The 26060-nt window shown below is 49.7% G+C and overlaps 1 protein-coding gene across 1 annotated transcript; it reads right to left on the bottom strand.

The window, feature by feature from the left end:
* Positions 1-21293: 21293 nt before the first annotated feature.
* Positions 21294-22903, bottom strand: LOC147963210 (uncharacterized). The gene is made up of 2 exons (XM_087529515.1): positions 21568-22903; positions 21294-21331 (listed from the first exon to the last, which is right to left on the bottom strand). The coding sequence occupies exons 1-2, from the start codon at positions 22901-22903 to the stop codon at positions 21294-21296; spliced, it is 1374 nt and encodes a 457-aa protein (XP_087385641.1).
* Positions 22904-26060: the final 3157 nt, after the last annotated feature.

The following is a 26060-nucleotide window of genomic DNA, read 5'->3' as shown; positions in this document are numbered from 1 at the left end:
TCGGAGACAAATAATTCCAAACGGAGGGAGTACAACCAAAATACTAATGTCAAAACTAGGGTTCCACAATTTGGACCCTCAAACTAAGGCCGGTCCTCGTCATCGTTGTCATCCTCGTCCTCCTTTGACTCGAGATACTCGAACTCTGAGTCGGTGGGCTCATTCTGCTCCTCCATGCATTCGATGAAGTCAGGGTCGTCGTAGGAAGTCCCAGGCTCACTAGTACAGGAAACTGTGTGACGCTGCTGGTAAGGTAAGCTTAGCAGCGTGTACCCCACACGCGGCTAGTGCGGTCCGACGAGCTGCATGTATATCGCATGCGGCTACTGTTCTACTCACGACCAGCGTGTGGTCTCGCTGCATGTGGCCAGACTGTATAACACTGGCGGAGTCCGAATTGCTTAAACGTCGCTGATCTCAGACCTGACCTAATATACAACGTGCCCCTTTTGCGAGCGCTTCTAGTTTTGGGGAAGTTAGCAGCTTCCTGCTAAATACAAACGTGGCTAGCTAGTTTTACAATGATAATAGTAATACTTCCACGACAGTGTTTTTGGCTACAACATTTGCAGAATTCATACATACATAAGTAATAAGTATTATGCAGTGAAATAGTGAATGTTATTATGTAATACATTTCACATGAATCCAACATATATTGGAAGATTTCATAGAAAATGATGGCAGCATTTATGAAGCAAATGTCTAATTTTTCGGCCACAACGACATCTATGAGCCAAAGGGCTCACCTTGCTGCCATGCTTGAGTCATCATGTCTCGATACGTGCAACAAGTACTAATGTTACAGGAACCACCAAAGGGCTTAAGTTCTGATTGACACAAAAGGTACGGTAAGGGCTACCAAGTCGAGGTGTTGAAGTTGCTATGTTGTCGCTTCTGCCTATCCAGCTTGTTCTCGAGGGGTTCTTGTGAGTCAACGTGTACGTAGTACATCCCCTTCTTATTGGTGACATTGTTGTTGATGACAGTTGCAAGGGTGCTCTACATCCATCTAAACTCAACTCGACTATCATCCGGCGTGATAATGGCAAGCCCCCCCCCCCCAATTGGTGACATCATCCTTTCTTGTGAAGGTTATATGCTTCCACATGCAATCAACCATGTGGTTCATTAGGTAGTAGGCAGACACATGATTTCTCTCAGTTTGTTGTTGCATGCAATAGAAGGTTGTGTTGTGGGTGAGGCGTGCCAAACCCAAGTTGTTTTTCTTTCTGAATGCTGACTTTGTCGGTCCTACGCTGTTCTCAAACTCTATGAGTGCATAATCCAGAATTGACATCAGTTTGTTGTAGTATTTCTTGATCTTTTGATGTGAATCCAATACATAAGAATTGCATGTCTTTGGGGATAGAACGAAGAGGACCTAGTGCTCGTCGCTGCGCAAACAGTCAAATAATGCAGTAACTACCATCAATCTTTGTACGATGAGAGGATATATACTATATATCCGAGAAATCATATGTGCATTGATGCTAGCTAGTGAGCACTTACCACATACGGTGGGGCACAAAATGGTAGTCTGCGTGTCTATGTTGAACCATGAATTTGAAGGTAGATCTTCGTCACTTTCCTACCTTATCGATTCTTAAGGTTATGGTGGTGCATGTGATAAGGGTCCGCCGCGGTGACGTCCTCACGTTGTCATACTTGAGCTTGTTGCCTAGATGAAGCGCCCATAGCCTTATTAAGGAGGATCCATCAAACTGCAGGTGGTCGATCAGGCTGAAGATTTGGTCGACATGTATATAGAACTTGTCCGCGAAGAAATCATCTACAAAGCCGAGACCCGACGCTGTGACGGATGCGACATCCGTCCACGCAGCCGTTCCCCTGGTCGGCCCCATATGGCGACGGCGGCGAGATGGATATGTAGTAGCGTGAAGGAGAGGAGGCGGTGGTGCATATCGGAGGAGGACGAGTTGGAGGATTAAACTCTCTGTATTGCGATAGACATAATCCAATCATGTCTATGCTCAACGCAAACACCAATCTCAATGGTAGAGGGAGCGTGCGATGCTTGATCATATCAACATTGGAAACACTTCCAACACATATCGTCAGCTCACCTTTAGCTAGTCTCCGTTTATTCCATAGCTTTTATTTCGAGTTACTAACACTTAGCAACCGAACCGGTATCTAATACCCTGGTGCTACTAGGAGTACTAGTAAAGTACACATCAACACAATGTATATCCAACATACTTCTATCGACCTTGCCAGCCTTCTCATCTACCAAGTGTCTAGGGTAATTCTGCTCCAGTGGCTGTTCCCCTTATTACAAAAGCACTTAGTCTCGGGTTTGGGTTCAACCTTGGGTTTCTTCACTAGAGCAGCAGGTGATTTGCCGTTTCATGAAGCATCCCTTTTTGCCCTTGCCCTTCTTGAAACTAGTGGTTTCACCAACCATCAACAATTGATGCTCCTTCTTGATCTCTACTTTTGTGGTGTCAAACATCACAAATATCTCAAGGATCATCATATATGTCCCTGATATATTATAGTTCATCACGAAGATCTAGCAGCTTGGTGGTAATGACTTCGGAGAAACATCACTATCTCATCTGGAAGATCAACTCCCACTCGATTCAAATGATTGTTGTACTCAGACAATCTGAGCACAAGCTCAACAATTGAGCTTTTCTCCCTTAGTTTGTAGGCTAAAAAATTCGTCGGAGGTCTTATACCTCTTGACGTGAGCACGAGCCTGAAATCCCAATTTCAGCCCTCGAAACATCTCATATGTTTCGCGACGTTTCAAAACGTCTTCGGTGCCTCAACTCTAAACCGTTTAACTGAACTATCACGTAGTTATCAAAAATGTGTATGTCAGATGTTCGCAACATCCACAGACAACGTTTGAGGTTCAGTACACTGAGCGGTGCATTAAGGACATAAGCCTTCTAAGAAGCAATGAGGACAATCCTCAGTTTACGGACCTAGTCTGCATAATTGCTACTATCAACTTTCAACTAATTTTTCTCTAGGAACATATCTAAACAGTAGAACTAAAGCGCGAGCTACGACATAATTTGCAAAAGACCTTTTGACTATGTTCAGGATAATTAAGTTCATCTTATGAACTCCCACTCAGATAGACATCCCTCTAGTCATCTAAGTGATTACATGATCCGAGTCAACTAGGCCGTGTCCGATCATCACATGAGACGGACTAGTCAACATCGGTGAACATCTTCATGTTGATCGTATCTTCTATACGACTCATGCTCGACCTTTCGGTCTTCTGTGTTCCGAGGCCATGTCTGTACATGCTAGGCTCGTCAAGTCAACCTAAGTGTTTGCATGTGTAAATCTGTCTTACACCCGTTGTATGTGAACGTTGGAATCTATCACACCCGATCATCACGTGGTGCTTAGAAACGAACGAACTGTCGCAACAGTGCACAGTTAGGGGGAACACTTTCTTGAAATTTTAATGAGGGATCATCTTATTTACTACCGTCGTTCTAAGCAAATAAGATGTATAAACATGATAAACATCACATGCAATCAAATGGTGACATGATATGGCCAATATCATATTGCTCCTTTTGATCTCCATCTTCGGGGCTCCATGATCATCATCGTCACCGGCATGACACCATGATCTCCATCATCATGATCTCCATCATCGTGTCTTCATGAAGTTGTCTCGCCAACTATTACTTCTACTACTACAGCTAACGGTTAGCAATAAAGTAAAATAATTACATGACGTTTATGTTGACACGCAGGTCATAAATAAATTAAGACAACTCCTATGGCTCCTGCCGGTTGTCATACTCATCGACATGCAAGTCGTGATTCCTATTACAAGAACATGATCAATCTCATACATCACATATATCATTCATCACATCCTTTTGGCCATATCACATCACATAGCATACCCTGCAAAAACAAGTTAGACGTCCTCTAATTGTTGTTTGCATGTTTTACGTGGCTGCTATGGGTTTCTAGCAAGAACGTTTCTTACCTACACAAAAACCACAACGTGATATGCCAATTGCTATTTACCCTTCATAAGGACCCTTTTCATCGAATCCGATCCGACTAAAGTGGGAGAGACAGACACCCGCTAGCCACCTTATGCAACTAGTGCATGTCAGTCGGTGGAACCAGTCTCACGTAAGAGTACGTGTAAGGTCGGTCCGGGCCGCTTCATCCCACGATGCCGCCGAATCAAGATAAGACTAGTAACGGCAAGCATATTGAACAAAATCAACGCCCACAACTACTTTGTGTTCTACTCGTGCATAGAAACTACGCATAGACCTAGCTCATGATGCCACTGTTGGGGAACGTAGCATAAATTCAAAATTTTCCTACGTGTCACCAAGATCTATCTATGGAGTCATCTAGCAACGAGGGAGGAGTGGATCTACATACCTTGTAGATCGCGCGCGGAAGCGTTTAAGAGAACGGGGTTGATGGAGTCGTACTCGTCGTGATCCAAATCACCGATGATCCTAGCGCCGAACGGACGGCACCTCCGCGTTCAACACACGTACGGAGCAGCGACGTCTCCTCCGTCTTGATCCAGCAAGGGGGGAGGAGAGGTTGATGGAGATCCAACAGCACGACGGCGTGATGGTGGAAGTAGCGGGATTCCAACAGGGCTTCGCCAAGCGCTGCGGGAGGAGGGAAATGTGTCATGGGAGGGAGAGGGAGGCGCCAGGGCTTAGGTATGGTTGCCCTCCCTTCCCCCCACTATATATAGGGCCAAGGGAGAGGGGGGAGGCGCAGCCTTGGCCCTTCCTCCAAGGAAGGGTGCGGCCAGGGAGGAGTCCCTCCTCCCCAAGGCACCTCGGAGGTGCCTTCCCCCCTTAGGACTCTTCCTTTTCCTCTTCTCTTGGCGCACGGGCCTCTTGGGGCTGGTGCCCTTGGCCCATATAGGCCAAGGCGCACCCCCTACAGCCCATGTGCCCCCCCGGGGCAGGTGGCCCCACCCGGTGGACCCCCGGGATGTTGGGGAACGTAGCAGAAATTCAAAATTTTCCTACGTGTCACCAAGATCTATCTATGGAGAGACTAGCAACGAGGGGAAGGAGAGTGCATCTACATACCCTTGTAGATCGCTATGCGGAAGCGTTCAAGAGAACGGGGTTGATGGAGTCATACTCGTCGTGATCCAAATCACCGATGATCCTTGTGCTGAACGGATGGCACCTCCGTGTTCAACACACGTACAGCCCGGTGACGTCTCCCATGCCTTGATCCAGCAAGGAGAGAGGGAGAGGTTGAGGAAGACTCCATCCAGCAGCAGCACAACGGCGTGGTGGTGATGGAGGAGCGTGGCAATCCTGCAGGGCTTCGCCAAGCACCACGGGATATGAGGAGAAAGAGAGGGAGGGCTGCACCAACAGGCAGAGATCAGATCGCGTGTATTGGGCAGCCCCTAGGCCTCATATATATAGGGGAAGGGGAGGAGGGTGCGCCCCCTCTAGGGTTCCCACCCCTAGAGGGGCGGCAGCCCCAAACCCATCTATGGGTGGCGGCCACAAGGGGGGAGGAGAGGGAGGCGCAGGGATTATGGGCCTTAGGGCCCATCTGCCCTTAGGGTATGCCCCCTCTCCCCTTCTAGGCGCATGGGCCATGGTGGGAGGCGCCCTAGCCCACCTAGGGGCTGGTTCCTTCTCACACTTGGCCCATGTATGCTTCTGGGTCCCATGGCCCCCCCCGGTGGACCCCTGGACCCCTCCGATGGTCCCGGTACATTACCGATAAACCCCGAAACTTTTCCGGTGACCAAAACAGGACTTCCCATATATAAATCTTTACCTCCGGACCATTCCGGAACTCCTCGTGACGTCCGGGATCTCATCCGGGACTCCGGACAACATTCGATAACCACATACAAACTTCCTTTACAACCCTAGCGTCATCGAACCTTAAGTGTGTAGACCCTACGGGTTCGGGAGACATGCAGACATGACCGAGACGTTCTCCGGTCAATAACCAACAGCGGGATCTGGATACCCATGTTGGCTCTCACATGTTCCACGATGATCTTATCGGATGAACCACGATGTCAAAGACTTAATCAATCCCGTATACAATTCCCTTTGTCTAGCGGTATTGCACTTGCCCGAGATTCGATCGCCGGTATCCCGATACCTTGTTCAATCTCGTTACCGGCAAGTCTCTTTACTCGTTCCGTAACACATCATCCCGTGATCAACTCCTTGGTCACATTGTGCACATTATGATGATGTCCTACCGAGTGGGCCCAGAGATACCTCTCCGTCACACGGAGTGACAAATCCCAGTCTCGATTCGTGCCAACCCAACAGACACTTCCGGGGATACCCGTAGTGTACCTTTATAGCCACCCAGTTATGTTGTGACGTTTGGCACACCCAAAGAACTCCTATGGTATCCGGAGTTACACAATCTCATGGTCCAAGGAAATGATACTTGACATTAGAAAAGCTTTAGCATACGAACTACACGATCTAGTGCTATGCTTAGGATTGGGTCTTGTCCATCACATCATTCTCCTAATGATGTGATCCCGTTATCAACGACATCCAATGTCCATGGTCAGGAAACCGTAACCATCTATTGATCAACGAGCTAGTCAACTAGAGGCTTACTAGGGACATGGTGTTGTGTATGTATCCACACATGTATCTGAGTTTCCTATCAATACAATTCTAGCATGGATAATAAACGATTATCATGAACAAGGAAATATAATAAGAACTAATTTATTATTGCCTCTAGGGCATATTTCCAACAGTCTCCCACTTGCACTAGAGTCAATAATCTAGTTCACATCGATATGTGATTAACACTCAAGGTCACATCCCCATGTGACTAACACCCAAAGAGTTTACTAGAGTCAATAATCTAGTTCACATCACTATGTGATTAGCACTCAAAGAGTTCTGGGTTTGATCATGTTGCTTGTGAGAGAGGTTTTAGTCAACGGGTCTGCAACATCCAGATCCGTATGTACTTCACAAATTTCTATGTCATCTTGTAGATGCAACTACTACGCTACATTTGGAGCTATTCCAAATAACTGTTCTACTTGGAGCTATTCCAAATTGTTGCTCCATTATACGTATTCGGTATCTCTACTCAGAGCTATCCGGATAGGTGTTAAGCTTGCATCTACGTAACCCTTTACGACGAACTCTTTTACCACCTCCATAATCGAGAAAATTCCTTAGTCCACTAGTTACTAAGGATAACTTTGACCGCTGTCCTGTGATCCATTCTTGGATCACTCTTGTACCCCTTGACTGACTCATGGCAAGGCACACTTAAGGTGCGGTACACAGCATAGCATACTGTAGAGCCTACGTCTTAAGCATAGGGGACGACCTTCGTCCTTTCTCTCTATTTTGCCGTGGTCGAGCTTTAAGTCTTAACTTCATACCTTACAACTCAGGCAAGAACTCCTTCTTTGACTGATCCATCTTGAACACCTTCAAGATCATGTCAAGTTATGTGCTCATTTGAAAGTACTATTAAGCGTTTTGATCTATCCTTATAGATCTTGATGCTCAATGTTCAAGTAGCTTAATCCAGGCTTTCCATTAAAAACACTTTTCAAATAAACTCTGCATGCTTTCTAGAAATTCTACATCATTTCCGATCAACAATATGTCAACAACATATATTCATCATAAATTCTATAGTGCTCCCACTCACTTCTTTGGAAATACAAGTTTCTCATAAACTTTGTATACACCCAAAATCTTTGATCATCTCATCAAAGCATACATTCCAACTCTGAGATGCTTACTCCAGTCCTCAGAAGGATTGCTGGAGCTTTGCATACTTATTAGCATATTTCAGGATTGACAAAACCTTCCAGTTGTATCACATACAACCTTTCCTCAAAAAATCGTCGAGGAAACAATGTTTGGATATCCTATCTGCAAGATTTCATAAATGATGCAGTAATTGCTAATATAATTCCAACAGACTCTTAGCATCGCTACGAGTGAGAAAGTCTCACCGTAGTCAACTCCTTGAACTTGTCGGAAAACATCTTAACGACAAGTCGAGCTTTCTTGATGGTGATACTTACCATCATTGTCCGTCTTCCTTTTAAAATCCATCTGCACTCAACAGCCTTACGACCATCGAGCTGTTCTGCCAAAGTCTACACTTTGTTTTCATACATGGATCCTCTCTCGGATTTTATGGCCTCGAGCCATTTATCGGAATCCAGGCCCACCATCGCTTCTCCATAGCTCGTAGGTTCATTGTTGTCTAGCAACATGACTTCCAAGATAGGATTACTTACCACTCTGAAGTAGTACGCATCCTTGTCATCCCACAAGATTTGGTAGTGACTTGATCTGAAGTTTCATGATCACTATCATAAGCTTCCACTTCAATTGGTGTAGGTGCCACAGGAACAACTTCCTGTGAAGAGACGGTTCAATAACCTCATCAAGTCTCCACCACCCTCCCACTCAATTCTTTCGAGAGAAACTTTTCCTCAAGAAAGGACCCGATTCTAGAAACAATCCCTTATTGCTTTCGGATCTGAGACATGAGGTATACCCAACTGTTTTGGGTGTCCTATGAAGATGCATTTATCCGCTTTGGGTTCGAGCTTATCAGCCTGAAACTTTTCACATAAGCGTTGCAGCCCCAAACTTTTAAGAAATGACAGCTTAGGTTTCTCTAAACCATAGTTCATACGGTGTCATCTCATCGGAATTACGTGGTGCCCTATTTAAAGTGAATGTGGTTGTCTCTAATGCCTAACCCATAAACTATCGTGGTAATTCGATAAGAGACATCATGGTATGCATCATATCCAATAGGGTGCAGTTATGATGTTCGGACACACCATCACACTATGGTGTTCCAGGCTGTATTAGTTGTGAAACAATTTCCACAATTTCTTAATTCTGTGCCAAACTCGTAATTCAGATATTCATCTCTATGATCATATCATAGATATTTTATCCTCTTGTCACGACGATCTTTCAACTTCACCTGAAATTACTTGAACCTTTCAATAATTCAGACTCGTGATTCATCAAGTAAATATACTCAACATCTACTCAAATCATCTGTGAAGTAAGAACATAACGATATCCACCACATGCCTCAGCACTCATTGGATTGCACACATCAAAATGTATTACTTCCAACAAGTTGCTTTCTAGTTCCATTTTACTGAAAACGAGGCTTTCAGTCATCTTGCCCATGTGGTATGATTTGCATGTCTCAAGTGATTCAAAATCAAGCGAGTCCGAACGGTCCATTTGCATGGAGTTTCTTCATGCATATACACCAATAGACATGGTTCGCATGTCTCAAACTTTTCAAAAAATGAGTAAGCCCAAAGATCCATCAACATGGAGCTTCTTCATGCGTTTTATACCGATATGACTTACGTGGCAGTGCCACAAGTAGGTGGTACTATCATTACTATCTTTTGGCATGAACATGTGTATCACTATGATCGAGATTCAATGAACCATTCATTTTAGGTGCAAGACTATTGAAGGTATTATTCAAATAAACAGAGTAACCGTTATTCTCCTTAAATGAATAATCGTATTGCGATAGACATAATCCAATCATGTCTATGCTCAATGCAAACACCAATCTCGATGGTAGAGGGAGCGTGCGATGCTTGATCATATCAACATTGGAAACACTTCCAACACATATCGTCAGCTCACCTTTAGCTAGTCTCCGTTTATTCCGTAGCTTTTATTTCGAGTTACTAACACTTAGCAACCGAACCGGTATCTAATACCCTGGTGCTACTAGGAGTACTAGTAAAGTACACATCAACACAATGTATATCCAACATACTTCTATCGACCTTGCCAGCCTTCTCATCTACCAAGTGTCTAGGGTAATTCTGCTCCAGTGGCTGTTCCCCTTATTACAGAAGCACTTAGTTTCGGGTTTGGGTTCAACCTTGGGTTTCTTCACTAGAACAGCAACTGATTTGTTATTCCATGAAGTATCCCTTTCTTGCCCTTGCCCTTCTTGAAACTAGTGGTTTCACCAACCATCAACAATTGATGCTCCTTCTTGATTTCTACTTTCGTGGTGTCAAACATCGCGAATATCTCAAGGATCATCATATATGTCCCTGATATATTATAGTTCATCACGAAGCTCTAGCAGCTTGGTGGTAATGACTTCGGAGAAACATCACTATCTCATCTGGAAGATTAACTCCCACTCGATTCAAATGATTGATGTACTCAGACAATCTGAGCACAAGCTCAATAATTGAGCTTTTCTCCCTTAGTTTGCAGGCTAAGAAAATCGTCGGAGGTCTTATACCTCTTGACGTGGGCACGAGCCTGAAATTCCAATTTCAGCCCTCGAAACATCTCATATGTTTCGTGACGTTTCAAAACCGTCTTCGGTGCCTCAACTCTAAACCGTTTAACTGAACTATCATGTAGTTATCAAAACGTGTATGTCAGATGTTCGCAACATCCACAGACAACGTTTGAGGTTTAGCACACTGAGCGGTGCATTAAGGACATAAGCCTTCTAAGAAGCAATGAGGACAATCCTCAGTTTACGGACCTAGTCCGCATAATTACTACTATCAACTTTCAACTAAATTTTCTCTAGGAACATATCTAAACAGTAGAACTGAAGCGCGATCTACGACATAATTTGCGAAGACCTTTTGACTATGTTCAGGATAATTAAGTTCATCTTATGAACTCCCACTTAGATAGACATCCCTCTAGTCATCTAAGTGATTACATGATCCGAGTCAACTAGGCCGTGTCTGATCATCACGTGAGACGGACTAGTCAACATCGGTGAACATCTTCATGTTGATCATATCTTCTATACGACTCATGCTCGACCTTTCGGTCTTCTGTGTTCCGAGGCCATGTCTGTACACATGCTAGGCTCGTCAAGTCAACCTAAGTGTTTCGCGTGTGTAAATCTGTCTTACACCCGTTGTATGTGAATGTAAGAATCTAACACCCGATCATCACGTGGTGCTTCGAAACAACGAACTGTCGCAACGGTGCACAGTTAGGGGGAACACTTTCTTGAAATTATTATGAGGGATCATCTTATTTACTACCGTCGTTTTAAGTAAACAAGATGCATAAACATGATAAACATCACATGCAATCAAATAGTGACATGATATGGCCATCATCACTTTGCTCCTTTTGATCTCCATCTTCGGGGCTCCATGATCATCAACGTCACCGGCATGACACCATGATCTCCATCATCATGATCTCCATCATCGTGTCTCCATGAAGTTGTCACGTCATCTATTACTTCTACTACTACAGCTAACGGCTAGCAATAAAGTAAAGTAATTACATGACATTTATGTTGACACGCAGGTCATTAATAAATTAAGACAACTCCTATGGCTCCTGCCGGTTGTCATACTCATCGACATGCAAGTCGTGATTCCTATTACAAGAACATGATCAATCTCATACATCACATATATCATTCATCACATCCTTTTGGCCATATCACATCACATAGCATACCCTGCAAAAACAAGTTAGACGTTCTCTAATTGTTGTTTGCATGTTTTACGTGGCCGCTATGGGTTTCTAGCAAGAACGTTTCTTACCTACGCAAAAACCACAACGTGATATGCCAATTGCTATTTACCCTTCATAAGGACCCTTTTCATCGAATCTGATCCGACTAAAGTAGGAGAGACGGACACCCGCTAGCCACCTTATGCAACTAGTGCATGTCAGTCGCTGGAACCAGTCTCACGTAAGAGTACGTGTAAGGTCGGTCCGGGCCGCTTCATCCCACGATGCCGCCGAATCAAGATAAGACTAGTAACGGCAAGCATATTGAACAAAATCAACGCCCACAACTACTTTGTGTTCTACTCGTGCATAGAAACTACGCATAGACCTAGCTCATGATGCCACTGTTGGGGAACGTAGCAGAAATTCAAAATTTTCCTACGTGTCACCAAGATCTAGCTATGGAGAGACTAGCAACGAGGGGAAGGAGAGTGCATCTACATACCCTTGTAGATCGCTATGCGGAAGCGTTCAAGAGAACGGGGTTGATGGAGTCGTACTCGTCATGATCCAAATCACCGATGATTCTAGTGCCGAACGGACGACACCTCCGTGTTCAACACACGTACAGCCCGATGACGTCTCCCATGCCTTGATCCAGCAAGGAGAGAGGGAGAGGTTGAGGAAGACTCCATCCAGCAGCAGCACAACGGCGTGGTGGTGATGGAGGAGCGTGGCAATCCTGCAGGGCTTCGCCAAGCACCACGGGATATGAGGAGAAAGAGAGGGAGGGCTGCACCAACAGGCAGAGATCAGATCGCGTGTATTGGGCAGCCCCTAGGCCTCATATATATAGGGGAAGGGGAGGAGGGTGCGCCCCCTCTAGGGTTCCCACCCCTAGAGGGGCGGCAGCCACAAGGGGGGAGGAGAGGGAGGCGCAGGGAGTATGGGCCTTAGGGCCCATCTGCCCTTAGGGTATGCCCCCTCTCCCCTTCTAGGCGCATGGGCCATGGTGGGAGGCGCCCTAGCCCACCTAGGGGCTGGTGCCTTCTCACACTTGGCCCATGTATGCCTCTGGGGCCCATGGCCCCCCCGGTGGACCCCCGGACCCCTCCGGTGGTCCCGGTACATTACCGATAAACCCTGAAACTTTTCCGGTGACCAAAACAGGACTTCCCATATATAAATCTTTACCTCCGGACCATTCCGGAACTCCTCGTGACGTCCGGGATCTCATCCGGGACTCCGAACAACATTCGGTAACCACATACAAATTTCCTTTACAACCCTAGCGTCATCGAACCTTAAGTGTGTAGACCCTACGGGTTCGGGAGACATGCAGACATGACCGAGACGTTCTCCGGTCAATAACCAACAGCAGGATCTGGATACCCATGTTGGCTCCCACATGTTCCACGATGATCTCATCGGATGAACCACGATCTCAAGGACTTAATCAATCCCGTATACAATTCCCTTTGTCTAGCAGTATTGCACTTGCCCAAGATTCGATCGCCGGTATCCCGATACCTTGTTCAATCTCGTTACCGGCAAGTCTCTTTACTCGTTCCGTAACACATCATCCCGTGATCAACTCCTTGGTCACATTGTGCACATTATGATGATGTCCTACCGAGTGGGCCCAGAGATACCTCTCCGTCACACGGAGTGACAAATCCCAGTCTCGATTCGTGCCAACCCAACAGACACTTGCGGGGATACCCGTAGTGTACCTTTATAGCCACCCAGTTACGTTGTGACGTTTGGCACACCCAAAGCACTCCTACAGTATCCGGGAGTTACACAATCTCATGGTCCAAGGAAATGATACTTGACATTAGAAAAGCTTTAGCATACGAACTACATGATCTAGTGCTATGCTTAGGATTGGGTCTTGTCCATCACATCATTCTCCTAATGATGTGATCCCGTTATCAACGACATCCAATGTTCATGGTCAGGAAACCGTAACCATCTATTGATCAACGAGCTAGTCAACTAGAGGCTTACTAGGGACATGGTGTTGTCTATGTATCCACACATGTATCTGAGTTTCCTATCAATACAATTCTAGCATGGATAATAAACGATTATCATGAACAAGGAAATATAATAATAAATAATTTATTATTGCCTCTAGGGCATATTTCCAACACGGGACCCTTCCGGTGGTCCCGGTACAATACCGGTGACCCCGAAACTTGTCCCGATGGCCGAAATAGCACTTTCTATATATAATTCTTTACCTTCGGACCATTCCGGAACTCCTCGTGACGTCCGGGATCTCATCCGGGACTCCGAACAACTTTCGGGTTACCGCATACAAATATCTCTATAACCCTAGCATCACCGAACCTTAAGTGTGTAGACCCTACGGGTTCGGGAGACATGCAGACATGACCGAGATGACTCTCCGGTCAATAACCAACAGCGGGATCTGGATACCCATGTTGGCTCCCACATGTTCCACGATGATCTCATCGGATGAACCACGATGTCAAGGACTTAATCAATCCCGTATACAATTCCCTTTGTCTAGCGGTACGATACTTGCCCGAGATTCGATCGTCGGTATCCCGATACCTTGTTCAATCTCGTTACCGGCAAGTCTCTTTACTCGTTCCGTAACACACCATCCCGTGATCAACTCCTTGATCACATTGTGCACATTATGATGATGTCCTACCGAGTGGGCCTAGAGATACCTCTCCGTCACACGGAGTGACAAATCCCAGTCTCGATTCGTGCCAACCCAACAGACACTTTCGGAGATACCCGTAGTGTACCTTTATAGCCACCCAGTTACGTTGTGACGTTTGGCACACCCAAAGCACTCCTACGGTATCCGGGAGTTGCACAATCTCATGGTCTAAGGAAATGATACTTGACATTAGAAAAGCTTTAGCATACGAACTACGCGATCTTGTGCTATGCTTAGGATTGGGTCTTGTCCATCACATCATTCTCCTAATGATGTGATCCCGTTATCAACGACATCCAATGTCCATGGTCAGGAAACAGTAACCATCTATTGATCAACGAGCTAGTCAACTAGAGGCTTACTAGGGACATGGTGTTGTCTATGTATCCACACATGTATCTGAGTTTCCTATCAATACAATTCTAGCATGGATAATAAACGATTATCATGAACAAGGAAATATAATAATAATCAATTTATTATTGCCTCTAGGGCATATTTCCAACACATGCCGCCCACACGACCATGGTCACCAGGCAGCACCAAGGAACGGGCTTTGCCCAATAGCACCGCGACACCACCACCAGGGCCGCCGCCCCGGCATCCAAGACCTCACCCGCCACCCAGCGCCACCACACCCAAAGAGACGAGTGGAAAGGCCCCGCCTTTAGCACCCCTGAGCTGCCCCCAACGTCGAGACCGATTAGGCCAGCCAAAGCTGGCCTCCATCGGCTCGTCCTGTCGCTGGGCGCGCGGCGAGCGATGGACCGCGACTGGGAAAAGTCTAGCACTTCGACGGAAGTGGCGTGCGGACGACGAGGAGAGGAATCGAAGGCCGGCGCACGCTGCCTACGGACAACCGACGCCGAAACATGTCAGCCGCCGCCGCATCCGACCTGCCAAGATATCGTGGATCCATCCACGGCTGGAGCAGCAGCCACACCAGGCCATTGCCCATCCCGCGCTGCCCGCCGAACTCCAGGCGTTGAATCCGCCAGGCACGCTGCCACCTAATCGGCCAGTGCACCGGCGGCAATGAACACGGCCGGAAACAACCATCCACCCCAAGCCAGGGGCCGGCGCAGGCGTGCGCTCGCACGACCCCCGCCACTGGAGCCTTCCGCCCCCTGCACCCTGCTGCGACACGACAACCGCCGCCGCCACGAACCTCCATACTAGCCGCTCGCAACCCCCCACCGCCCAACACCTAGCCGATCCACGCAGCCTCCACAGCAACCACGGCTGCCCGCGCCGCCGCGCCCTCGGGTGGCCACTGCATCCCACGCTAAAGGGGGCCAACGAGGAGGAAGAGAACCCCGCCGCCGCCTACGTTGACCAGGATTTGACCGGCAGCGCGCTTTGGCGACGGCGAGGGGGAGGGAGGCGGGCAGTGGCTCGATCTAGGGTTCCCCCCCTCCCCCCGCGTGCTTGCGGGAGTGGGCAGGATGAAGCATTTGCGATTTTTTAGGCGGAAACTTTTAGTTTGCTCCTTCTCACCCTCACGTCAAATTTGAAAGGCGGGCTGCTAAAAAGTCTGTCTTCTAAAGCAAGCCAGAAAGCATCACTGACAATCTTGAACTGCAAAGACGACGTGATCTATTTGTTTAATGTGTGTATGGTGGACATGTGGTTTATTTATCGCACCGTTAACTCTTAAGTGATTCAATATGTTACAATTGAGTGTCTATGTTTATGCTATATCTTTTGCACACCTTACTCAATTCTCCGGAGCACCCCCCCCCCCAAACATCTGTTTGTAGCTTTTCGTCAAAATTACTAGCTACAGGGACATATATACCTAAAGATCATTGCATCTATCGATTGATATATAAACAATAACCATTTCATACTACAAGTCGGACTACCACCAGGTGATACTAGCTACTCCCTCCGTTCGGAATTACTTGTCGTAGAAATGGATGTATCTAGACATATTTTAATTCTAGATACATCCGTTTCCGAGACAAATAATTCCAAACGGAGGGAGTACAACCAAAATACTAATGTCAAAACTAGGGTTCCACAATTTGGACCCTCAAACTAAGGCCGGTCCTCGTCATCGTTGTCATCCTCGTCCTCCTTTGACTCGAGATACTCGAACTCTGAGTCGGTGGGCTCATTCTGCTCCTCCATGCATTCGATGAAGTCAGGGTCGTCGTAGGAAGTCCCAGGCTCACTAGTACAGGAAACTGTGTGACGCTGCTGGTAAGGTAAGCTTAGCAGCGTGTACCCCACACGCGGCTAGTGCGGTCCGACGAGCTGCATGTATATCGCATGCGGCTACTGTTCTACTCACGACCAGCGTGTGGTCTCGCTGCATGTGGCCAGACTGTATAACACTGGCGGAGTCCGAATTGCTTAAACGTCGCTGATCTCAGACCTGACCTAATATACAACGTGCCCCTTTTGCGAGCGCTTCTAGTTTTGGGGAAGTTAGCAGCTTCCTGCTAAATACAAACGTGGCTAGCTAGTTTTACAATGATAATAGTAATACTTCCACGACAGTGTTTTTGGCTACAACATTTGCAGAATTCATACATACATAAGTAATAAGTATTATGCAGTGAAATAGTGAATGTTATTATGTAATACATTTCACATGAATCCAACATATATTGGAAGATTTCATAGAAAATGATGGCAGCATTTATGAAGCAAATGTCTAATTTTTCGGCCACAACGACATCTATGAGCCAAAGGGCTCACCTTGCTGCCATGCTTGAGTCATCATGTCTCGATACGTGCAACAAGTACTAATGTTACAGGAACCACCAAAGGGCTTAAGTTCTGATTGACACAAAAGGTACGGTAAGGGCTACCAAGTCGAGGTGTTGAAGTTGCTATGTTGTCGCTTCTGCCTATCCAGCTTGTTCTCGAGGGGTTCTTGTGAGTCAACGTGTACGTAGTACATCCCCTTCTTATTGGTGACATTGTTGTTGATGACAGTTGCAAGGGTGCTCTACATCCATCTAAACTCAACTCGACTATCATCCGGCGTGATAATGGCAAGCCCCCCCCCCCCAATTGGTGACATCATCCTTTCTTGTGAAGGTTATATGCTTCCACATGCAATCAACCATGTGGTTCATTAGGTAGTAGGCAGACACATGATTTCTCTCAGTTTGTTGTTGCATGCAATAGAAGGTTGTGTTGTGGGTGAGGCGTGCCAAACCCAAGTTGTTTTTCTTTCTGAATGCTGACTTTGTCGGTCCTACGCTGTTCTCAAACTCTATGAGTGCATAATCCAGAATTGACATCAGTTTGTTGTAGTATTTCTTGATCTTTTGATGTGAATCCAATACATAAGAATTGCATGTCTTTGGGGATAGAACGAAGAGGACCTAGTGCTCGTCGCTGCGCAAACAGTCAAATAATGCAGTAACTACCATCAATCTTTGTACGATGAGAGGATATATACTATATATCCGAGAAATCATATGTGCATTGATGCTAGCTAGTGAGCACTTACCACATACGGTGGGGCACAAAATGGTAGTCTGCGTGTCTATGTTGAACCATGAATTTGAAGGTAGATCTTCGTCACTTTCCTACCTTATCGATTCTTAAGGTTATGGTGGTGCATGTGATAAGGGTCCGCCGCGGTGACGTCCTCACGTTGTCATACTTGAGCTTGTTGCCTAGATGAAGCGCCCATAGCCTTATTAAGGAGGATCCATCAAACTGCAGGTGGTCGATCAGGCTGAAGATTTGGTCGACATGTATATAGAACTTGTCCGCGAAGAAATCATCTACAAAGCCGAGACCCGACGCTGTGACGGATGCGACATCCGTCCACGCAGCCGTTCCCCTGGTCGGCCCCATATGGCGACGGCGGCGAGATGGATATGTAGTAGCGTGAAGGAGAGGAGGCGGTGGTGCATATCGGAGGAGGACGAGTTGGAGGATTAAACTCTCTGTATTGATTATGACTTCACAAGTTACACATATATATACATGGAGTGCAACGGCAGGATAAGGTTACAACTGATCTAGCTAGTCCTAAGGAGACGTGAGCTACGTGCGGGACGAGCCAGTCGTGGGCGCAGGACTCGGGCGTGCGGGTGGCGAGGAGGAAGTGGAGGAAGTAGTGTTCCAACACCCCCCCCCCCCCCCCCCCCGCAGTCGAAACGGGGTCGCTGAGAACGTTGAGGCTGTCCCGGAACTCGTTGAAGATGGCCGTTGGCAGTCTTTTAGTGAAGATGTCCGCGAACTGAGATGAAGTAGGAACATGCAGAACCTTGACGTCGCCTATGCTGACCCGTTCGCGGATGAAATGCAGGTCGATTTCCATGTGCTTTGTTCGCTGGTGCTGCACCGGGTTGCTCGAGAGGTACACAGCACTCACGTTGTCACAGAAGACAACGGTGGCGCGGCGTGGTGGTCGACGGAGCTCGGTGAGGAGTTGGCGAAGCCAGCACGATTCGGCGACGACGTTAGCGACCGCGCGGTACTCGGCCTCCGCACTAGACCGGGACACCGTGTTCTGACGCTTCGAGGACCAAGAGACGAGGTTGGGTCCGATAAAGACGCAGAACCCGGATGTCGAGCGGCGGGTGTCCGGGCACCCGGCCCAGTCGGCGTCGGAGTAGGCGACGAGGTCGTGTGTCGGGGCAGAGCTGTGGATGCGCAGACCGAGGTGGGAGGTGCCATGCACGTACCGCAGGATCCGCTTGACGAGCTGGAGGTGCCGCTCACGGGGATCGTGCATGAAGAGACAGGCCTGCTGGACCGCATGAGTGATGTCCGGCCTCGTCAGGGTCAGGTACTGGAGCGCGCCGGCAAGGCTCCGGTAGAGGGTAGGGTCGGCGACGGGCGCACCCTCTGAGGCAGACAGCTTGGCGCGAGCGTCGAGGGGCGTGCTGATCGGCTTGCAGGTGAGCATGCCCGCCCGATCGATGACCTCGAGCGCGTACTGCTGCTGCGAGACGAAGAGGCCGGAGGCAGAGCGTTGCACGTTGACGATGAGGAAGTGATGCAGCTCGCCGAGGTCGGTCATGGCAAAGGCTTGGTGCAGAGAGTCGATGACGGAGCGAAGGAGAGCGGTGCTGCTGGCAGTGAGGATGATGTCGTCCACGTATAAGAGCAGATACGCCATGGAGTCGCCGCGGTGGAGGATGAACAGCGAGCTATCGCTGTGGGAGGCGACGAAGCCGAGGGCGACGAGGTGCGCCATGAACCGCGAGAACCAGGCGCGGGGGGCCTGCTTCAGGCCGTACAAGGAGCACTGGAGACGGCAGACATGATCCGGGCGGTCGGCGTCGAGGAAGCCGGAAGGCTGCTCGCTGTAGACGACCTCGTCGAGCCGGCCGTGAAGAAAGGCGTTCTTCACGTCCAGCTGGTGGATCGGCCACGAGCTGCTGACGGCGAGGCTGAGGATGACCCGGATAGTTGATGGCTTGACGACGGGGCTGAAGGTCTCGGTGTAGTCGACATTTTCACGCTGGGTGAACCCACGCAGGACCCAGCGAGCCTTCTGGCGTGCCAGAGAGCCGTCGGCATTGAATTTGTGCCTGTAGATCCATTTGCCGCTGACGACGTTCACACCTGCAGGACGCGGCACTAAACACCAGGTCTTATTATGAATCAGTGCATCATATTCCTCACGCATAGCGGCATACCAGCGGGGGTCTTTGAGGGCAGTGCGGTAGGTTGGAGGGATGGGGGAGAGGAGATCGACGGTGAGATTAGTTTGAGTTTTAGGAAGGGCAAAGCCAGATTTGCCGCGCGTGCGCATAGGATGAGGGTTTTGTGGGGGTGCGATGGCAACGGCGCGCGGTGGGAGCGAGGTGCTTCATGGCGAGGTGCTGCATGGCGCGGTGCTGGACGTGGGAAAAAGGCAGCGAGGGGAGGGTTGCATGCGGTCGTGGGGCACGGCGCGTGGGGTGGAGCCGCGTGGCGGAAGGGAAGGGGGCGAGGTGGGAGCAGCATGCGAGGGTGGGGTCCGCGGAGCTGGCGCAGGGGGCGGGCCGGTGGGAGGATGGGACGCGGCGGGTGCGGGGGAGACAGGTGGGCTGTTGTGGATAGGCGCGTGATCCGAGGAGGATCTGGAGTTGGTGGGAAACGAGGTAGGAGGGGACGATCCCGAGGCGTGGAAGGGCGGCGGACGAGGTGGTCGGGCGCTGGGATTTTCTGCTGTGGGATCGGGTGCGGAAAGTGTGGATTGGAAGGGAAAAATTGTCTCATCAAATGTAACGTGCCGAGAGGTGTAAACGCGCCGAGTGCGTAGGTCGAGGCAGCGGTAGCCTTTATGCTCGGGGGGGCTACCAAGAAGCACGCACGGGGTGGATCGGGGTGAGAGTTTGTGGGCGGCGTATGGTGCAAGGTTAGGGTAGCAGAGGCACCCAAAAGTGCGTAGGTCGGTGTAGCTAGGGTGAACGCCATGTAGGAGAAAGAAGGGTGTGAGGTTGTGAACTACGTGAGATGGTCGTCGGTTGAGGAGATGGGTAGCCGTGTGGAGAGCTTCGACCCAATATGGTGGTGGCATGTGAGCTTGAGCGAGGAGAGTGCGAAGAATGTCGTTAGTGGAGCGAATGGCACGTTCGGCCTTCCCATTTTGCGGAGAAGTGTGCGGACACGAGAGACGGAGTACAATGCCTCGATCGGAGAGAAAGGTGAGAAGGGCGGTGTTGACGAACTCACCCCCATTGTCGCTTTGAATGCAATGGATAAGGGAGTGGTACTGCGTGAGAATGTAGCGACAAAAGCGTACAAGAACAGAGGCCGTTTCAGACTTGTTATGTAAAGGGAAAGACCAGGAGAAATGAGTGTAGTCATCCATTATTATAAGATAATATTTAAAACCAGAAAAGCTGGATACAGGCGACGTCCAGAGGTCGCAGTGAATTAACTGAAACGGGAAACTAGTAAAGGAAAGCGATGCTGAAAAAGGTAATCTAGTGTGGCGCCCTCGTTGGCATGCATCACATGTAGGAGATGGTGCGGGCACATTATTACATGAAGGGGAAATAAAAGACTGTAGCGAGGCCTGAGTAGCCCGGCTTGGATGACCGAGGCGGCGGTGCCAAATATCGCCGGCGGTGGTGCTGGTGAGGATGGTGGCGCCGGAGCCTAGGAACGGGTAGAGCGGGCCGGAGCTACTGGACCTCATGATTAGCCTCCGAGTGAGCAGATCCTTCACAGAAAAGCCATAGGGGTCAAATTCGATTGAGCATGAGTTATCAGTAGTGAATTTACGAACAGAGATTAGGTTTTTGACTACGTTTGCAGAGACTAGGACGTGGTTGAGATGAAAGGGTTTGGGAGGGAGAGAGGTATAGCCGAGGGAAGAGGGAGTCATGATGGTGCCGTTGCCTACTATAATGGGAGGAAGATGATGAGCTGAAACATCATAAAGCCGAGTGAGTATACCTGCGTTCCCAGAGATATGTGAGGAGGCACCAGAGTCCATGTACCAGTCGGCGGCGCCGGGCTGCTGCAGCGACATGTTGCTCATGGCGGAGTTGAGCATGCTGAAGTTGTCCCACGAGCCAGGAGTGGGCGACGGTGGAGGTGGCGCATGCGAGGAGGACGACGCGCCAGGGTAGAAGACGGGGTACACCTGCGCCGGGGCAGCGGGGCGGGGCCCGAGGATGCCGGCGGCGTGCGGGGGCACCCACGGAGCACGCCCAGGAGGAGGAAAAGGCGCGCCCCAGGGCGCGAAGTACCCCATCCACGGCGTCTGCCCGCCGGGGAACTGCTGCTGCTGGGGGTGGCGGCCGCCGTTGCCGCGACCACGACCGCGGCCACGACCACGGCCATTGCCACGGGCGCGATCAGAGGAGCCGCCGCGACCTGGGGTGCCCTCGCCGGTGGGCCGAGCGCGATCGCCAGAGCCGGGTGGGCCGCGATCGCCAGAGGAGGTGTCGGAGAGGCCGCCGGCGTTGGTGCTGACGGTGAGGGCGGTGGCCCCCTCGGTGCGATCACGGGCGTCGAGGGAGATCTCTTCAAGAAGGAGGCGCGAGCGCGCCTGGATGAAGGTGGGGAAGGGTACCTGGAGGGGGAGCACCGAGGCGAGGACGTGGAAGCGGCGCGAGAGCCCGCGGATGAGCTGCAGAGTGAGGGACCGGTCGGTGACCGGTTCGTCCACGTCGGCGAGGGCGTCAGCAAGGGCCTTCAGGCGGCGGCAGTATTCGCCGACGTGGAGGTCGCCCTGGGTGGTGGAGCGGAACTCGGCCCCGATGTGGATCGCGTGGGCCGGCTGATTGTCGTGGAAGAAGTGAGTCAGCTGGCTCCAAGCGCGGTGCGCCGTGTTGTCCGGCGACTTGATGACGTCGTAGAGGTCGTCGGAGATGGACCCGTAGATCCAAAGCAGGATGGTGACGTCGGCGTGGCGCCATGCCACGGTCTGCTGTTGAGGCTCGGAGAAGTGGTCGACGCGCCCCCCGGCATCGTACATGGAGAGCACGCACCTGAAGATCTGCCGCCATTTGGAGAAGTTGCCGGCGGCGAAGTCCAGCTTGAAGTTGAGGAAGTGGCCGATGTTGAGCTGGTGCATGTTGGGGATGCCGGAGGAAGACGAGGCGCCGGCGGACGGAGGGCCCGGGAACGGGAGAGCGACCGCGAGCGGCACCGTCGCAGGGGGCGCCGTGGCCACGGGCAGAGACGCCATGGCAGCAGGAGTCTTGGCAGGAGGTGCCGGGGCAGGAGGCGCCGTGGTGACGGGCAGAGGCGCCGTGGCGACGGGGAGGGGCGCCGAGGAGGACATGGTGAAGTCTCAGAGAGAACTCGCGTCTGATACCAAGTTGAAGGATTAAACTATCTGTATTGATTATGACTTCACAAGTTACGCATATATATACATGGAGTGCAACGGCAGGATAAGGTTACAACTGATCTAGCTAGTCCTATGGAGACATGAGCTACGTGCGGGACGAGCCAGTCGTGGGCGCAGGACTCGGGCGTGCGGGTGGCGAGGAGGACGTGGAGGAAGTAGTGTTCCAACAGGACGAGCGAGGTTGATGGCCGGGGAGGGCGAGGATTTTTGCGTTTGGCGCGTGACCTCGCCTATTCCCCATTTAAAATGAAGGTTCAGCCCTTTGCAGAGTATTGGTGAGTTTTGGAACTCAGCATAGCAAGACCAACAGTCAGTTAGTCAACGGCAGGTGCCACAAGTGCATGCCTGTCATATTTTTGCGGACTTTATCTCTGTGGGTGCTTGACATACACGTGACTCCTTGAATTCCGTATAAATAAGAAAAAAAGTTTACCATGCACACACCGAAGTCAAAATACTAGGCGCTGAGCGCAGCAACACCACCCCAAGCACTACAAGAGCAGCCGGTTCCTCGACCATGAACACGCCACCGCGAAGAGATGAAGCCGCATATGACGAACCGTGGGCTCCAAGGCGGTGCATTCAAGAAGGATACGACACCGGAGCGCCGCCACCGTCCGACCCGAGGGTCAGAGTTTCCCGTAGAGCAACACGATGGGCAATGAAGGCCGCGACGACGCCTTCAAGAAGGGAATGAGCTTCGCCGCCGCCGGTCCGTCCGTACATGGAACAGGTTTTCACCCCGGCCAATACTCACCGCCACCAAACGCCGCACCCCGGCGAACATGCTGTTGGGGAACGTAGCATAAATTCAAAATTTTCCTACGTGTCACCAAGATCTATCTATGGAGTCATCTAGCAACGAGGGAGGAGTGGATCTACATACCCTTGTAGATCGCGCACGGAAGCGTTCAAGAGAACGGGGTTGATGGAGTCGTACTCGTCGTGATCCAAATCACCGATGATCCTAGCGCCGAACGGACGGCACCTCCGCGTTCAACACACGTACAGAGCAGTGACGTCTCCTCCGTCTTGATCCAGCAAGGGGGGAGGAGAGGTTGATGGAGATCCAACAGCACGACGGCGTGATGGTGGAAGTAGCGGGATTCCAACAGGGCTTCGCCAAGCGCTGCGGGAGGAGGGAGATGTGTCATGGGAGGGAGAGGGAGGCGCCAGGGCTTAGGTATGGTTGCCCTCCCTTCCCCCCACTATATATAGGGCCAAGGGAGAGGGGGGAGGCGCAGCCTTGGCCCTTCCTCCAAGGAAGGGTGCGGCCAGGGAGGAGTCCCTCCTCCCCAAGGCACCTCGGAGGTGCCTTCCCCCCTTAGGACTCTTCCTTTTCCTCTTCTCTTGGCGCATGGGCCTCTTGGGGCTGGTGCCCTTGGCCCATATAGGCCAAGGCGCACCCCCTACAGCCCATGTGGCCCCCCGGGGCAGGTGGCCCCACCCGGTGGACCCCCGGGACCCTTCCGGTGGTCCCGGTACAATACCGGTGACCCCGAAACTTGTCCCGATGGCCGAAATAGCACTTCCTATATATAATTCTTTACCTCCGGACCATTCCGGAACTCCTCGTGATGTCCGGGATCTCATCTGGGACTCCAAACAACTTTCAGGTTACCGCATACTAATATCTCTATAACCCTAGCGTCACCGAACCTTAAGTGTGTAGACCCTACGGGTTCGGGAGACATGCAGACATGACCGAGATGACTCTCCGGTCAATAACCAACAGCGGGATCTGGATACCCATGTTGGCTCCCACATGTTCCATGATGATCTCATCGGATGAACCACGATGTCAAGGACTTAATCAATCCCGTATACAATTCCCTTTGTCTAGCGGTACGATACTTGCTTGAGATTCGATCGTCGGTATCCCGATACCTTGTTCAATCTCGTTACCGGCAAGTCTCTTTACTCGTTCCGTAACACACCATCCCGTGATCAACTCCTTGATCACATTGTGCACATTATGATGATGTCCTACCGAGTGGGCCCAGAGATACCTCTCCGCCACACGGAGTGACAAATCCCAGTCTCGATTCGTGCCAACCCAACAGACACTTTCGGAGATACCCGTAGTGTACCTTTATAGCCACCCAGTTACGTTGTAACGTTTGGCACACCCAAAGCACTCCTACGGTATCCGGGAGTTGCACAATCTCATGGTCTAAGGAAATGATACTTGACATTAGAAAAGCTTTAGCATACGAACTACGCGATCTTGTGCTATGCTTAGGATTGGGTCTTGTCCATCACATCATTCTCCTAATGATGTGATCCCGTTATCAACGACATCCAATGTCCATGGTCAGGAAACCGTAACCATCTATTGATCAACGAGCTAGTCAACTAGAGGCTTACTAGGGACATGGTGTTGTCTATGTATCCACACATGTATCTGAGTTTCCTATCAATACAATTCTAGCATGGATAATAAACGATTATCATGAACAAGGAAATATAATAATAATCAATTTATTATTGCCTTTAGGGCATATTTCCAAAAGTCTCCCACTTGCACTAGAGTCAATAATCCAGTTCACATCGCTATGTGACTAACACTCAAGGTCACATCCCCATGTGACTAGCACCCAAAGAGTTTACTAGAGTCAATAATCTAGTTCACATTACCATGTGATTAACACTCGATGAGTTCTGGGTTTGATCATGTTATGCTTGTGAGAGATGTTATAGTCAACGGGTCTGAATCTTTCAGATCCGTATGTACTTCGCAAATCTCTATGTCATCTTGTAGATGCAGCTACTACGCTATATTTGGAGCCATTTCAAATAACTGTTCTACATGGAGCTATTCTAAATTGTTGCTCCATTATACGTATCCGGTATCTCTACTCAGAGCTATCCGGATAGGTGTTAAGCTTGCATCGACGTAACTCTTTACGTCGAACTCTTTATCACCTCCATAACCGAGAAACATATCCTTAAGGATAATTTAGACCGCTATCTGGTGATCTACTCCTAGATTACCTTTGTACCCTCTTGCCAGATATGTGGCAAGACACACATCAGGTGCGGTACTCAGCATGGCATACCGTATAGAGCCTATGACAAAAGCATAGGG

Source organism: Triticum urartu, chromosome 6A (genome assembly GCF_056163025.1).
Source record: "Triticum urartu cultivar PI428250 chromosome 6A, HENAU_Tu73, whole genome shotgun sequence".
In the NCBI taxonomy this organism is placed as follows: Eukaryota; Viridiplantae; Streptophyta; class Magnoliopsida; order Poales; family Poaceae; genus Triticum; species Triticum urartu.
The sequence above is the reverse complement of the archived record's forward strand: the minus strand, read 5'-3'. Positions and strand labels throughout refer to the sequence as shown.